This window comes from Hypomesus nipponensis, chromosome 15 (assembly GCF_054491055.1).
Source record: "Hypomesus nipponensis isolate SF chromosome 15, ASM5449105v1, whole genome shotgun sequence".
Taxonomy (NCBI): domain Eukaryota; kingdom Metazoa; phylum Chordata; class Actinopteri; order Osmeriformes; family Osmeridae; genus Hypomesus; species Hypomesus nipponensis.
In genome coordinates, this window is record NC_140375.1 from 16574188 (window position 1) to 16590000 (window position 15813).

The 15813-nt window shown below is 44.9% G+C and overlaps 2 protein-coding genes across 2 annotated transcripts in view; both read left to right on the forward strand.

Moving 5' to 3' along the window:
- Window positions 1-952: 952 nt before the first annotated feature.
- LOC146257816 (uncharacterized) lies at window positions 953-9197 on the forward strand. The gene is made up of 5 exons (XM_084673379.1): window positions 953-4288; window positions 4426-4450; window positions 4891-4959; window positions 5077-5316; window positions 6189-9197. Exons 1-5 carry the CDS (start codon window positions 3773-3775, stop codon window positions 6737-6739), a joined length of 1401 nt encoding a protein of 466 aa, XP_084529505.1. The 5' UTR covers window positions 953-3772; the 3' UTR covers window positions 6740-9197.
- Window positions 9198-11798: 2601 nt separating this feature from the next.
- The window catches only part of chrd (chordin), an 18352-nt gene continuing 14337 nt past the window's right edge, over window positions 11799-15813 (forward strand). The window contains exons 1-3 of the mRNA XM_084674054.1: window positions 11799-12236; window positions 13582-13685; window positions 13853-13979. Coding sequence (XP_084530180.1) covers window positions 12077-12236; window positions 13582-13685; window positions 13853-13979 — 391 coding nt within the window. The 5' untranslated portion in view covers window positions 11799-12076. The remainder of the gene's footprint in view (window positions 12237-13581; window positions 13686-13852; window positions 13980-15813) is intronic.

Here is a 15813-nt window from a genome sequence, read left to right on the forward strand (position 1 = left end):
CTTCGAAAGATGGTTTGGGGTTAGTTATTTCATAAATTCATACTAATCTGGAGCCATTTTTTCCGATTTAGAGTCATCATAGAGCCATTGCCACAGAGGTCACCATTTCTGACGGCCGTCAGAATGTGTGACCCACAAAAAAATAAAAAATAAAAAGATTTTTAAAGAATGGTTGTTCCCACCGTAACTGCTTCCCAAAGGTATTAAAACTTCGAAAGATGGTTTGGGGTAGTTATTTCATAAATTCACACTAATCTGGAGCCATTTTTTCCGATTTAGAGTCATCATAGAGCCATTGCAACAGAGGTCACCATTTCTGACGGCCGTCAGAATTGGTGACCCACAAAAAAATAAAAAATAAAAAGATTTTTAAAGAATGGTTGTTCCCACCGTAACTGCTTCCAAAAGGTATTAAAACTTCGAAAGATGGTTTGGGGTTAGTTATTTCATAAATTCACACTAATCTGGAGCCATTTTTTCCGATTTAGAGTCATAATAGAGCCATTGCCACAGAGGTCACCATTTCTGACGGCCGTCAGAATTTGTGACCCACAAAAAAATAAAATAAAAGATTTTTAAAGAATGTGTGTTCCCACCGTAACTGCTTCCAAAAGGTATTAAAACTTCGAAAGATGGTTTGGGGTTAGTTATTTCATAAATTCATACTAATCTGGAGCCATTTTTTCCGATTTAGAGTCATCATAGAGCCATTGCCACAGAGGTCACCATTTCTGACGGCCGTCAGAATGTGTGACCCACAAAAAAATAAAAAAAAAAAAAGATTTTTAAAGAATGGTTGTTCCCACCGTAACTGCTTCCCAAAGGTGTTAAAACTTCGAAAGATGGTTTGGGGTAGTTATTTAATCAATTCACACTAATCTGGAGCCATTGTTTCCGATGTAGTGTCATCATAGAGCCATTACCAAAGAGGTCACCATTTCTGACGGCCGTCTGGTAGGCTACCTGTTGCGCTGTTCGCGGCTTTACTAGCTAACAACCAGATTTAGCTAAATCTGAAGCTTCCACGACAATGTGTTGAACACACACCCACAACAAAAAGGGATTGTTCATGTGACAAACGGTACAGTTTCCTTCGCCTGCCAACAGATGAGGACTACAAAACAATGTAGCTGAAAAACCTAGCCTTGAAAAGACCACCCAAAACACTATCGTATGTGTAGTCATTTCATTTTGTGGAAAAAAAGCCGACGGAGGAAATCCGCATCCTACTTAGTGTTGAGGCTACGAGACCTCCACAGATTTAGTTGCAGTAGCCTACCTTCAGTAAAGGTGGGATGCAAGTGTTCATATAGAGGAATTTTTGTGGGTTAGTAGTGTGCTGGTCCAGCTACACATGAGCACCCAGCCGTTTCTATTTCACCTGACGATGAAACTAAAACCCAGGACCGGTGATTGTTGAGGCTCTGACTAGGCTCTATGTCTGCTTTAAGGTAGATAAGGTTGTGTCCCACCTCCTTTATTAAAATGCGACCAACTTTATTGCTGTGGAGGTACCTATAGCTACTGATAAGACTCAGAGCCTTTCAGGTTATTTATCGCTTCACCGTCCGTAGCAACAGAGTTAATAAAGTAGCTAAATATGCTATTGTACATTATTTAAGGCCAGGTATTCACTAACAGGTGAACGAGTCGTTAATCACGTAAGACCTGTTTGTACATAATTTGCCTCACAGTCTCTTAACTGTCTGAACTGTGTGCAATATTCTGCTCGGTGGAGGGTCTTGCTGCAGGACCTCTTGACCTTACAGATACTTTAGGCTTTACATGTACACAGAAAATCTGCCTTACAGTAGGCTAAGTGACACGACCGAGAACGAGAAAGATTATTTAAAAAGTCAGTTACCTGCCAAACTGGTAACCTTACTTTGGAAATATTCCAGGTAGGCCTATCTGTATTTTGCTACTTATAATTACAAGTGCCAAGAGTCTCCTTTTCCACCAATGCATTTTAGGTGCTGGTTCGGAGCCAGTGCTTGATCTCGAATCAGTTATTTTACGGACACTACTGTGACTATGCATTCTCTCACGGTGATCAGATCCCTGGTGAATCTCAAACTCCAAGTCTGCAATGAACTCACAACGCCCGCGTAAACAAACTCATGGGATGTTAGTCATTAACTACTAAGTCAGTTACTCAATTAAATACTGGAGTTTTTTACATGGTAATTTGAGTTATTGCAGCAGATGATTGATACAAGTCTGTAACACATTTTATTCATTTAGCAGACCTTTATCAGAAGTCATATACACTTAGTGCGTATAAACCATTAGTCGTCTAGGTTATCTTTCTTCCTAATGTCCCAAACAGACACTATCCTTTGTTTGCGCTCCGCCTTTCCCATGCAGCGCAGATCTTCCCCTTCATACACAGGGTGGATGGGTGGATGACAAGACAGCAGAAATATCAGATTGGCGCTGCTGTGGGGTCGGTAAGAAGACTAAATGTGGGGCTGTTTTACAAAAAGGACCTTGTTGAGTATTTGAGGAATTTTAAATGAAACTCCTCCATGAGTGAACTGTCTGAGAAGGTCTTTAAATTTGTAATCCTCCAAATTGGGACAGTATGTCTACAAAACTGCTACCTAAATTAATTTGAAGTATTGGCAAAGTCATTGGATTTTTTGTTTGTTGCCAAAACCTGGTTTGTGCTGAGCTAACACATTTGTCTGCTATTGTACAATGGGCCTGGGCACAATAGTGCCCCCACAGACAATAGTATGGACACAGGAAGTGTAACCACGGTGATGGAGCTGGGGGCGGATCTTTATATATGTGTTGTGTTGTCATGAAAAGAAAACACTTGGAGATAATCCCTGTATCCTAGAGAGGCTGTTGGGTTGCGTAACATGGTAAATAGTGTCTGCTTGTGTTCTATCTCTGGGTGTCTGTCTGAAAGGTTGTGTTAGTGGTTGAGCCCATCCCCATTCCACCCATTGCATTAATTGTGAATTCTCATTTTCGTGTGTGTGAAGTGGGCTGGCTTCCTTTGCAGCCTTTACAGGAATCAAATCACCATGGTAACGCCAAGCAACAAGCCCCTAATAAGAATGCTGTGTTCCTCTTTCCCTGCCTCTCTCGGTCTCTCTGTCTCTCTCTCTCTGTCTCTCTCTCTCTCCTCTGGCCGTCTCTGTTCTCACTCCCTACCTGGAACGCGCTCTTTTCTCTGACGCTGACCACAAGGCAGACAGCTGAGGAAAATGAATGCGACGATAGACGGGCACAGTCTGAGTCCAACAAACCGTGTGCCAGCCATCTGTGGAGAGCAATGTCCCTCTTTAATCTTTCACAGAAGAATATCTTTGTGACTCAATACAGTGGGATACCTTTGTAACCTGCAGAAGAGTGTTTTATTTTTCTTCCATCTAATTTAAAGATATCTACTATTGAAGAGCAGACAGAGATCTCTACCCATTGGGATTTTTTTTATCAGGAGGTTCTGAAGATTTGTTGTCTTTGTATTGGTTACATTTACATTTAGTAGACGCTCTTATCCAGAGCGACTTACAGTAAGTACAGGGACATTCTCCCCCGAGGCAAGTAAGGTGGAGTGCCTTTCCCAAGGACACAACGTCAATTGGCACAGCGGGGAATCAATCCAGCAACCTTCTGATTGCTAGCCTGACTCCCTCACCGCTCAGCCATCTGACTCCCAGCCATCTGTTCAGGCCGGATCTGCAGGGTGTTGGGTGGACAAGGATCTGTCACTCACAGCTAAGCATGACTTAATCAGGTCCAGTTCTGTGGGAGATACATGATCTATGAAAAGGATTACAGAACAGTGTTGGTTGTCAAGCACAGGTTGACTGTGAGGCTGTCTAACTACTTGTTGCCAGCCATGTCGCTGCAACCTTCTCCCCTTCAGGCTGGGTTTCGCAAAGGAAGCAAAGATGAAGAGGAGAAACAGACAGATGAGGTCGAGGTAGATCGTCCCTCCATCTCACTTCTCTCCCTGTGCCCGTCCTGCAGACGTGACTATGATGTTGCCCTCCTCCTGCCCTGCTCCCACACCCTGTGTAGGCGCTGTATCAGGGGGCAAGAGGAGGAGGCAGGGGGGTGCCAGTCTCCTGGCGGTGCCCATGGATCCTGCCGTTTGGTCGGCCCGCGTGTGTGCGCTGTGCTGTGCCCATGTTGCCGCTACCCTGTGGAGCTGCCATGTTGGGACTGGGCTTCTGCTCTGTGCTGTCTGCCCCACGACCCCACCTTGAGCCCTGAATGGAGAACCAAGGAAAAGGGCACAGGAAAGGCCCCGCTCCAGGCAGACAAGTCAGTGAGTAGTTATTACATTCATTTCGACATGCCTCTTTTAAGAAATAAAAGTCATAGGATAGATCTGGGTCATATTCTTAGTTTTCGCTTTTGATATTTCATGACATGTTGTGTTCTTGTGTCCTTACATGCACCCAGCTGGATGTGTTCTGCCTGGAGACAGGTGATGTCATAGCCTCGTGCTCTTCAGAGAGTATTTGTTGTATTTTTCCGTGTACAAATACAGATGTTGGAACTGGTGTACAAAATACAGTATCCTTACAGCACAGTCTTAAACATAGTAATGATGCTGATGTAATCACTAAGTTTACTGTCTATAACTAATCACGGAACTTCCTAAACATATGTGTATTTGTGTACCATTAGTTTGGTATAAATATAATATAAAACAAAATGTAAAACAACGCCAAGAATAGAGGTCAAGCCAATGCAGTGCTTTTCTTTCTGTTTATCTCTGAGTCCTGCTGTCAGAACAGGTAGTGAGGTCAACACAGCATAAATACAGACATTCTCTCTCTCTTTTGACCCAGACTTCATAAAGGGCAGGTTTAGTTTCATGTTGTGTCTCTGTAGCGCTTATGTCTACCGTTTCCACCCATTCAGGTTCCTCCCCTTCACCACTAGATGGTGCTATAGACTTACAAGAAGAGGACATGGAGCAATCTGTTGCAGGTCAGAGGTTGACTGTTCCAGCTGTTTAATACAAAAATGAATCTGCCGTAACGAAAGAGGTTATCAAAATCTGAGCTGAAAAAGCGTTTAACCTTGAATCCCCCGCTCTCTCCCCAGGTCTCTCATTCATCTTGGACCCCTCTACGCTTCACTCCTCCCTCCGTCTGTCCAACTCCTCCCTCACTGTCGCCTTCCAGGGATCCAGCCCCCCGCTGGTGCACTCCCATCGCCCAGGCAACGGGGTCGGGGGGTCGGAGAGGGAGCCGGTCCTCCCTCAGGTTTGTGGCGACGTGATCATCTCCAGAGGGCAGTTCTACTGGGAGGTGGACGTGTGTAACAGCGCCCTCTATGGGATTGGTGAGGAAGGACATGCGGTTTTATCATCCAACGTTCATCTCGAATGTTCGTCTCCTTCATTTCACACTTGTAACCATGTAGTATTTGTAATGACAAAATCGACGCAGAGCTTTTTCTTCGCAAACCCTCTGGGACACATGAAAATCGAAACGGTCATGAGTGCATGCAGGTTGTCCTACATAAAGTTCATTGACATCCCTCAATGCTGCTCCAAGCCGCCACCTAGTGGCGAAGTTGGAAGTGGAGCCAGAAATGTCAATTTATCCCCCGTCACAGTTTTACACAAAACTCATGGATTTACTTTTGGATGGAGGATAGGGGCCTTTCAGTTTCAACAGATCACATGCACTGGCAACTGAACAGAGGAGATTGGTGCTCTTGGCTGGTTCTCGAAAACTTTCATTAACACTCTTGGCTTCCAGGGCCTAACAGCTGCTGCCTGTATACAAAAGTCAAGTCTATTAATTCTGTTCAATCATAAACAACTTGTTGATTTGTATTAAATATGACAAGAATGTGCTGCTTTGTTAAGTGTATGTGGCCAAGAGCTTGGTTTGTTTCACAAAAAATGTGATATAAAACATGTGGATGTTTGAACTGCAGCTCCCTCCTGAACTCGTACCCAAGCTTGTGTAACGGTGTGAAAACCGTGAAACTCGCACCTCAGTTATGTAGCAGGCCACCCGTGTCAATGAAGAGCTAGCTTTTCTTTGGCGTAGCTGGTAGTGGCCGCGCTTGGCAAGTCAGAGGTCGAGCGTTGGAGCCCAGTGAGTGGCGGACTATACCTTGTTGTGAGGAAGCGTGGCTACGTCTGTTACATACCGTCACATTTGTCAGTAGATATCATGACCATTACGCTCTTTACTCTACAGGAGTGCAGTCCTTGGACAGGTCTCGCAGTTGGTGGATGGAGAGGCGGGGTATGTCCTTCTCCGCTGTGTATGACGGATGTCAGGAGCCTGTTCGTGCCGTGCCCCCCCAGATCAAAACCCTGGGCATATTCCTCAACATGGGTGGGGGCGTCCTTAGCTTCCACAACCCCCTGACCCAGGAGCACTTAGCCACCCTGCCCACCCGTTTTGGCCCCACCGGAGTGACTCCTGCTCTGGGATTGGGACAAGGCAGACTGAGGCTTCGTTGCGGCCTACCCCCACCACCTCATATCTTCCTCAGCCGGCAGTCGGCCTACCGGGGCCCCTCCGGGGCCGGTGGGGGACGCTGGCGTAGAGATGTGGATTTCCAGTCAGTGAGGACCGTCATTCAGAAGTTTGAAGAGCTGGCAGTGTCGGATTCGGACTCTGGTCTAGTGTCGAGTTTTGGGTCTTCTTGTTCAACGCTGGCCTCCCTTCCAGATCCTGGTGGACCAGGGACTGGCTTGAGTCTAAGCCCGGGATCAGCTCTCATCTCTAGGAGGGGAAGGTAACAGGAAACAATGGCAGAAGAAACTCTGGATCATGTGAGCCTCTGAAGCCTCTGAAACAGTTTTGAATTGAGCTTTTAGTGGGATTCCTCCCTGTCTCTTTCTTTCTACACATACACACACACACACAACCCCACGCTCACACAATCCCCTGGAAATGGGGTTTGATATGTGGATGAGCGTTTGAAAGGCTAATTTCTCATCTGGAAAGACTCCCTGTGGCCATGCCCCTTGTCATTGACCCTCTCCCCATGACACTGGTCATTCTCTCAGCCCCAGAAGTTAGGGGACGTGGCCAACACCATCCCTGAGGGACGTTTGCAGGAGGTGGAGTCTCACGGGGGTCAGGCCCATAGGAGGTGATGGTAAGACAGTAGGGGTCTTTCTGTTTGATTGAGAATATTGGGGAAAGGGTGGCCGGAAGATGTGGTGGTCTACCACCAGAACACTGCCAGTGTTGGCTGAGGGCAGCAGGGAACAGTTGCTGCGTACGTTTATCCCCAGGTGGTCTGCATCCGCCCAGCCTGGCCCCCTAGTCCACTCAACCCCCAAAGAGTACAATTAAAACAGAGAATGAGAAAGGAAGAAAGAAAGGAAGGACAAGTCTACATGCATAGGCTACACACTGCAGGTGGAGAACTGGTTTAGGAAAAGAATGAGTTCTGAGCATGGGGGATGTGCCTTGGACATGTTGAATTGTGACATTTCTGATCATTATTCAACTTATTGCAAATTCTAAATTGTTTTATCAAATCTGCTCATGTCTGTTTTTCCCTTCTCTGTTTTTGGAAAGGGCCCTCAAATCATTTGGTCGGACCACCTAGGTTGCACACAGCAGCTGTAAATGTCGTTGTAAAAAATATAAATCAATATGATTCACACGCATTAAGCACCGAGTTGAAGCGGTATTTTGTATGCGGTGTATAAAACCAGATGTCCGATTAGATTACATCCGGAACAATAATTATGCGCAATTATTAATACAATTCAGTCGGGTGAACCATTACACAGAACAGCTCAATAATGAGTCAATGTGCTCAGTATAGCTGGCACGTCTCAGCTGCCTTCACATTGATGACCGGTGATCTTTATCAGGTAGTCTGGCTATTTATTGTGGAGGGGGGGGGGGAGTAGGTCTAGGTGTGCACTACAGCTATTCTGAAGCAGCCACTGTAAATAACGTGTGGAAGTAATTTCTGTCTTGTAAACCAAATGAAACCGGGTTGACGCGGAAGTTTTTTTTCTGTAACGGGGTGGATTGGGATAACAGGTGGATATCTTTAGGGTTGTCAAGCACAAGTGGTGTCGTGCCCCAAGCTCAAATATTTTCTGGTTTGAGTTATTTGAATAGGCTAGTTAAATCTATCTACGGCCACTCGGAAATCGTGTTGGTGAGAAAAGAAAGCGGTGCGTTTCTTTTTGCACCCCTGCTTGCTTTCAATTCATTTCGTTTCGGCAGTGTCTGCAAATTGATTCCGTTCGTCCATTGCATGAATAAACATCAATTCCACAAGACTCGCATTTACATTCTAAGTGGGTATTCACGCGCCTTTCCGTTGCTATGAGTAACACAAGAATTAGCCTTACAAGAGAACTGTCGTGTAGGCCTTGACCCCGTCTTGTTACCATCATTATCAGTATTAACATAACAGTAGCTATAAAGTCATCCTCCCTTTTCGTTTTGTTGTTCTGTCACTTGCTATTTAGAACCAAATCGTGGGCAGTAAAATGTCGTTCTTGCAGCGCATCCTGATTTTAATTGACCCCATAATGGATCAATTAGATAAGTATTTATGAGTAGCCTAGCCTAGGCTACAGTATTATCGACCCATGCCAATTGAAATATTGGGCAATATTGGAATGTAACTGACTTCTTTATTTGAGCATTTGCACGAATTAAGATGGAAATATTTGTTTTATCGTAGTCATCGGTTTCTGGGCCCTTGATAACACAATTTATCACAGTTTGGCTCGATAACATGCACAGGCATCCAAATAACACATTACAACTGGAATATGTTTGACAGTTTTATGAACTTGAGTTATTTTCAGATGCGATTACATCAAATGTTTACTATTTTTATTGTGTTCCATTCAGGCTTTGATTTTAGTTAGCCAATTTAAGGCCTAAAATATGAAGCTTGTCTATTCCATTGATTGTGCACCTTATAAATCTCAAATAGGCATGGGACCACGCTATTAAATAGCATTTCTTTTCGCTCAGCTTTCTTGCCAGTAACAAAATCTGGAACGATGTTATGTACGGATAGGAGTTGTCCTATATCGCTCTGTGTTCCATAGGCTTTGCTGTAACCTAACCAGTGATGGTGAACAGGTGGTGACGGAAGCGTTTGGTTCACATCTGCCAGGCCAGCATGGAGTGCCCCACACCCCACCCCCCACCTCTCTTCTCTCCCGCTGGATATTCACGCCTCCCGTATAATGCAGGCAACAAACAGGATGTGGTCCCGAATGTGTGCCAGTCAGACAGACGTGGAGGGGGGGGGGGGGGCATGAGCTGCAGTTATGCATGTTGTCAAGCCTGCGTGGCATCCTCAGGTACATTGATATCATTAATCTAATGGTGAATGAGATATCCTAAGCAGAGACTTGTAGGCCTATGCACATTTCGATTATGGCCTATGTGTTTAAACGTATAAACTATGTCTTGGTCTATTAAGTAGGCTAAATGTTTCTTTTATTTTCCTCATAAAAGGGGGTTATACCCATCCGGGAATACAATAGTGAATAATTTTATTCTAACCAAGGCAGTGTGCCTGTTTCAAATTAAGTTCTGATCGGAATTGTAACTTTGCTCACTCTCATAAAACACTGGACACGGTTAATCGATTTTATTAGACTGTAATGTTTCTTGGCATATTAGAAATGACTTCAGACGTGCTCTCGCTCCTCTCTCTCTCCTATCCTAGCCATCTCCAGAGTTTAACTGAAAACACACGCAGAGGCTTACAGGAATGGCTGTAAACTTCAGCTGTCCTTTGATTCTCACAGTGGGCGTGAGAGACGAGGCATATTTTGTTCAAACCCATAGATAAGAACACTCACAACTCACACGAGCTACTGAGGTGAACTGAGAAGTCAAAAAATATTATCCTCTACCGTAAATCCTACACTCAATACTAAATTATAGACTATAGCCATATAGCCATCCAATAGGCCTACTTCTTGGTGCTAAAAAGTGACCCGGTGAAGAGCAATACACAACACAACAATTATTCTCATTACTTTGTGAATGCGTAATATAAATAGATTGTATTTACTCCAATAGACAATTTACTATCCAGTCTCCCTAATGAATCACCCGTATTAAATGGAAGCGGTGCTTATCACCCAATGATGTAGTGCTAACAGACCATCATCGGTTCCCATTCACGTCTGCACGCAGAGACGGGACCCCGAGTGTGAATTCCCTCACCACAATTTAAGTGACTCTCTGTCTCGTTTAATGACATATGCATAAAAGTAACGCCTTGTCTTCACACCTGGACTTGCTAAAATAATAACAAGTTTAATTTGTGGATATTTCACCGCGTTGACTTAGGTTAGGAAAGATTTCATAATTTTTGCTTAATTTTGTCGATAAGCTAATGGTAAAATCGAGGACAGCTGTAAATAGAACACCCGTATGGCCTTAATCCTACAGTAAAGTTCAGTTATGATCTATTGTTGCACCTCTTTTTCTTATCTGTGTTTATGGCACTTGTTGAACCATAGGTCATCAGGCAGATGAGGACGGCTGAGTGTGGAACTGAATGGGTTATCTCTATTGAGCGTATCGTCATGTTTAGCATGTGGATGGACTAGTGTATCCAGAAACGGAAGAGTCTTGCAGTTTCCGGAACGCGACAGACAGTAACAATCAGTGATATATGGCTCTTTGCCAAACAACGTTCAATTCCCACCAGTACAAGTACTAAATTAGTTTATTTTACTTATTTTATGGCTCTTTAGTGTAGTGTAAATGAGAAGTGGCAAAAGTTACAACAGCCAAAAGTTTGTGCCTGTCTGTGTTTGGGTGTGCGCGTGTGTATAGGCCTGGAGATAAAGCGCATGAACTTTTATAGTTAGTAGTAGTTTGTATATATATATGCCAATAACTTATACATAATGTATAATGGACTATTACAAATAAAGTGTATTCTAAACATTTATATAGAATCATATCGACGTATATTATTTTGCCTATTCTTCACACGTCCATAAATCATCATTAGTCTATGATTCGCATGACCCTCCCTTTGAAGCTCCTAAAATAAATCACGATGCAAAGCTCTTCTATGTAGGCTAGTTTAAACTTGAGCTTTGCTTCCCTGTGGACCAAGACCCCCCCCCCCCCCCCCCCCCCCCCATACACACACAAACACAACACCCACACACCGCATAACCCGTCGGCTACCACACGCATTTGCGTCCAATGTCTTACTTTACATTCAACATACATTACATTTTTGTTTACACAACAAACACATCTTTATAACAGGCATTATTTATAGAAAACATTCATCGGAATTGATAGTCATCTGGTGGGCATATACAGCAAACGTTTGACCAAAAAGGTTTAGCCCATGATGTTTAAACAAATCTGACGCCTATTTGGATGACGAAATGTTAACCAAGAAGGAACGTATTAACACGCAACTGGCGCATTGAAAAGGAGATTTAAATAGCTAAAGTAAACAAACTGTTAAATACAACAAGACAGTCTGATTTACAGGGCTAACACAGATAGAAAATAATTGTCATGAGGAATTCAAACTATTTTCATTTGTTTCTGTTAAGTCACTTAGGTATAAACTCCAAAAGCAGTTGTATAAATACGGGTCAGACGCCCACACATTCCTGTACTGTACATGCACTGCTGTTCTCGAGGTGTTCTGATGCTTTTAGCATGGCAGTGCCTTAACGGCCGGGGTCTGACACACATGGCTACTTGACCCTCCTCTAGTTTTTCTCCTTTACCTACCCCCACCCCTTTCTTTCTCACCCCTCCCTGTACTTGTCCGCTTCAAGTGTCCGAGGAGTATAAAGCAGAAAGGACCAGTAGAGGATGGGTCATACGATTTTGGGCTAGTACAGTTAGGAAGGAGGTAAAACTCCACCCTGTGATCATTCTTATATTAGGCTATACTTGGGGAATAGGCTACCCCAGTTTGGGCGAGCTTCAATAGTTTAAAACTGTAGCTTATTTATTGTCAAGGATAATTTATTTAACAGTTACAACTCCTACATGCTTTAGAAGCGACGACAAGGACAGAAGCTTTTAGATAGATAGATACAAAAAAAAGGAGACCAGTTAAACCAAACCGGAGTGCGTTTTGGATGCTGCCACTTAACAGGATGCCAGCTCGCGGCGCTCTGAGCTTCTTGCTATGGGTGATGAGCTGCGCGTGTCTACATTCTGGAGTCTCATCGCGGATGAAATCTCCCGCACTGCCCATCCAGTCTGAGAGAGAACCTCTACCTTCAAAGGGACAGTCAGGTAAGCCAAAACACATTTCTTGACTCTTGGCACACTTTTTTCATGGAGGCAACGTAAAGGTGTCATTTGAAACAAGACCTTAGACTGGCCCTTTGAAGTTACAGACACAGAAGTTTTGCAGACTGCGAGTTCCCCCCCCCCCCAATTTTTTATTGAAAGTGTGCATAAACATTTAGCCTTGGGATAGCTACACAACTTTCCCTCTGACAGTATTTTTCCCGAATGTCTTCCCCAAACTGCCCTCTGTGATTGTTACAATCGACTTTCCATTACGGTTGTTTCTTTTGTGATGGTATGCGCTTCTTTGGCATTGCCAAACGGGTGATTCATGGCCGGGGAGCGGAGAGGGCAGGCGAGGTGTTTTTGGTTCACTGTTACTCAACTTGAGTGTTTAAAGTGTATCACTTAATGAAAACATAATGCGAACCAGGTTTACGCAGCGTAGGTAACCGCACAACATTGCATCAACAGTCAGTCATCTTACTGTGGTGGTGGGCATTCAAGCTATTGCGCCGGTTAGGTTGGCACAAGCTAACGAAGCCAAGGTTGAGTTGGAAAAGGACATTTGATTCACATAAGTCAACGAATGCGCCTAACCATTATGGAACTTGATGGGGGAGTTGGACAGCAGAACCATGTTGGATCCACTTATTGGGCTTACAGCTTTCAGAGGATTATCATGCAATATGTTTCCCTGATATAAATTCTCTGATTCGCTTGAAACACTCCGGTCATAAGCGCTGAAATTAGTTTCGGTTACAAGACTCACAACCTCAAGGCAATACAGCGCCAGTTACCAAATGTGCATTCCCGGTATTTCTTCTCTCAAATGACATGGTGCTGTGTGAATGGAATTTTCTTAATATGAATTTCACAGACGTGTGAGGTGAAAAGCATACCCCCTGCAGAGTTGAAATTGGAAAGAAGGCTTTAGCCCCAAAACACGAGGCATCCTGTGAATTCCAGTCAACTTCTTTTGGGTCCCATTATCGATTTGCTGTCAAGAATCCTCTTTTTGACTGAATGTTTAATGTCCTTCTGTCTAACACGTTGGAAGGCTAATTGGCAATCTTTTACTTTCCAACAACTGAAAACCATCTGCGTGTAGATCAACTCGCAGTCGAAGAAAGAGAATGTGAACTGCGAATGACCCAATTGCAGTTGAAAGATTACGATCCACAGCATTAACACAATGTCTGGCCTCGACTGTGCACCTTGTAGTTATTTTGGCCAATAACCATGCTACCAAATAGTTTGTAGATACAAATTTGTCCGTTTAATTTGGATTGCTTTTCATTTCAGTCAAGTCTTGTATTTGCCCAAACTGACCAACGTTTTGTTGCAGGGTGCTCTTTTGGTGGAAGATTCTATTCCCTGGAGGACACGTGGCACCCTGACCTGGGAGAGCCATTTGGGATCATGCACTGTGTCCTGTGTTACTGCGAACCGGTATCTTAGACCCACTCCAATTTTTAGATCTTTAATATACATTTCTCATACACACACACACACACATTTTATTCAAATGGTTTCTATCGCTAAATATGATTGTATTCCCTAATAGTGTCTTGCTACACTGGGTTAGGTGAGGTGGGCTCATGTTTGGTTTCTCTCAGCAAAAGGGCCGCCGAGGTAAGGTACTCGGGAAGGTGAGCTGTAAGAATATCAAACAGGACTGCCCAGAGCCCAACTGTGACAACCCTGAACTGCTACCTGGACAGTGCTGCAAGACCTGCCCCAAAGGTGCCCATCTCTATCACACACCTTGTTTTTCTCTCATCCCACACCAAAACCTTGAGCCTCTCCTCTCCTCTCTTCCCTCCCTCCCTCCCTCCCTCCCTCCCTCCCTCCCTCCCTCCCTCCCTCCCTCCCTCCCTCCCTCCCTCCCTCCCTCCCTCCCTCCCTCCCTCCCTCCCTCCCTCCCTCCCTCCCTCCCTCTCTCTCTCTCTCTCTCCCTCTCTCTCTCTCTCTCTCTCTCTCTCTCTCTCTCTCTCTCTCCCTCTCTCTCTCTCTCTCTCTCTCTCTCTCTCTCTCTCTCTCTCTCTCTCTCTCTCTCTCTCTCTCTCTCTCTCTCTCTCTCTCTCTCTCTCTCTCTCTCTCTCTCTCCCTCCCTCTCTCTCTCTCTCTCTCTCTCTCTCTCTCTCTCTCTCTCTCTCTCTCTCTCTCTCTCTCTCTCTCCCTCCCTCCGTCCCTCCCTCCCTCCCTCCCTCTCTCTCTCTCTCTCTCTCTCTCTCTCTCTCTCTCTCTCTCTCTCTCTCTCTCTCTCTCTCTCTCTCTCTCTCTCTCTCTCTCTCTCTCCCTCCCTCCATCTCTTTCTCTCCCTCCCTCCCTCTCTCCATCTCTTTCCCTCCCTCCCTCCATCTCTTTCCCTCCCTCCCTTTCTCTCCCTCTCTCTCTCTCTCTCTCTCTCTCTCTCTCTCTCTCTCTCTCTCTTTCTCATGTCCACAGTTGTCCAGTCTCACTTTCTCTGTCCTCTTTTTTCTCTCTCTCTTTTTTTCTCTTTCCCTTTTTCTTTTTCTGACCTAGGGTGGGTCTAACATTCTCCACAGTTCTTGGGTGGATAGTGTGTTTCCCTGCTAGGTCCGTCCGTAGTTGGGAAGTGGAAATCGAAGGTGTTTTTTGAGAGGGCCCCATCACCACGACAACTTTGGGTGTGTTTTGGGGGGAAAGTTTGGAGTGTGTGTTTGAGTGTTGCAGGAGGGTGAACCCCACACGTGTTGCGGTCCGGCTTCAGGGAAAAGGCTTGAGTGTGTTTGTGTTAAGCGGTTGGAAACTGTGTGTGTGTGTTTAAGGTGACTGGTGCACCTGAGGATACAGAGTATATGAAGGTGTGGCTGACACTACACAGAGTACGAACAGAAAGGGGGAGAAGGTGGAGAGAGAGACACACAGACAGACAGACAGACAGACAGATGGAGAGAGAGAGAGAGAGAGAGAGAGAGAGAGAGAGAGAATACAACAGAGAGAGAGAGAATACGACAGAGAGAGAGAATACGACAGAGAGAGAGAGAGAATACGACAGAGAGAGAGAGAGAGAATACAACAGAGAGAGAGAGAGAATACGACAGAGAGAGAGAGAATACGACAGAGAGAGAATACAACAGAGAGAGAGAGAGAATACGACAGAGAGAGAGAGAATACGACAGAGAGAGAATACAACAGAGAGAGAGAGAGAGAATACGACAGAGAGAGAGGTTATGAATGGTACAACAGGAAAGAAAGCAGACAGTCTGACAACTGGGAAAATGGCCTTGAAGAAATACATGTTTGTGAGTAAGAGCCTCTGTCTGTGAATGTGAGTGTGCCTGGCATGTGTCCCTTAGTGCACCAGTCTTCCTCGGGTGTGTGTCACCCCGTCTGTCTCTGTCAGTCTCCCTGTGTGACGCTGAAAGGTGCACATGACGTCAGGACGCGCGGTGTGTGTATGTGGAACAGCGGCTCATTGTTGGGATCGCACGCGACTGTCACTCCCAATTCCCCCTCCACCCCTCGGCTGTAGAAATAAACCTTGTTGCCGTGGCGGCCAGACTGGACAGGGAGGTGCTGAGACGACAGATTGAAGGAGAGAGAGGGCGAG

Coding starts and splice junctions, on each gene's coding strand:
- LOC146257816 (XM_084673379.1), top strand. CDS start 3,773: ATGATCTATGAAAAGGATTACAGAACAGTGTTGGTTGTCAAGCACAGG. Junction 4,289..4,425: donor CGCTCCAGGCAGACAAGTCA/GTGAGTAGTTAT, acceptor ACATGCACCCAG/CTGGATGTGTTCTGCCTGGA. Junction 4,451..4,890: donor TGTGTTCTGCCTGGAGACAG/GTGATGTCATAG, acceptor CCACCCATTCAG/GTTCCTCCCCTTCACCACTA.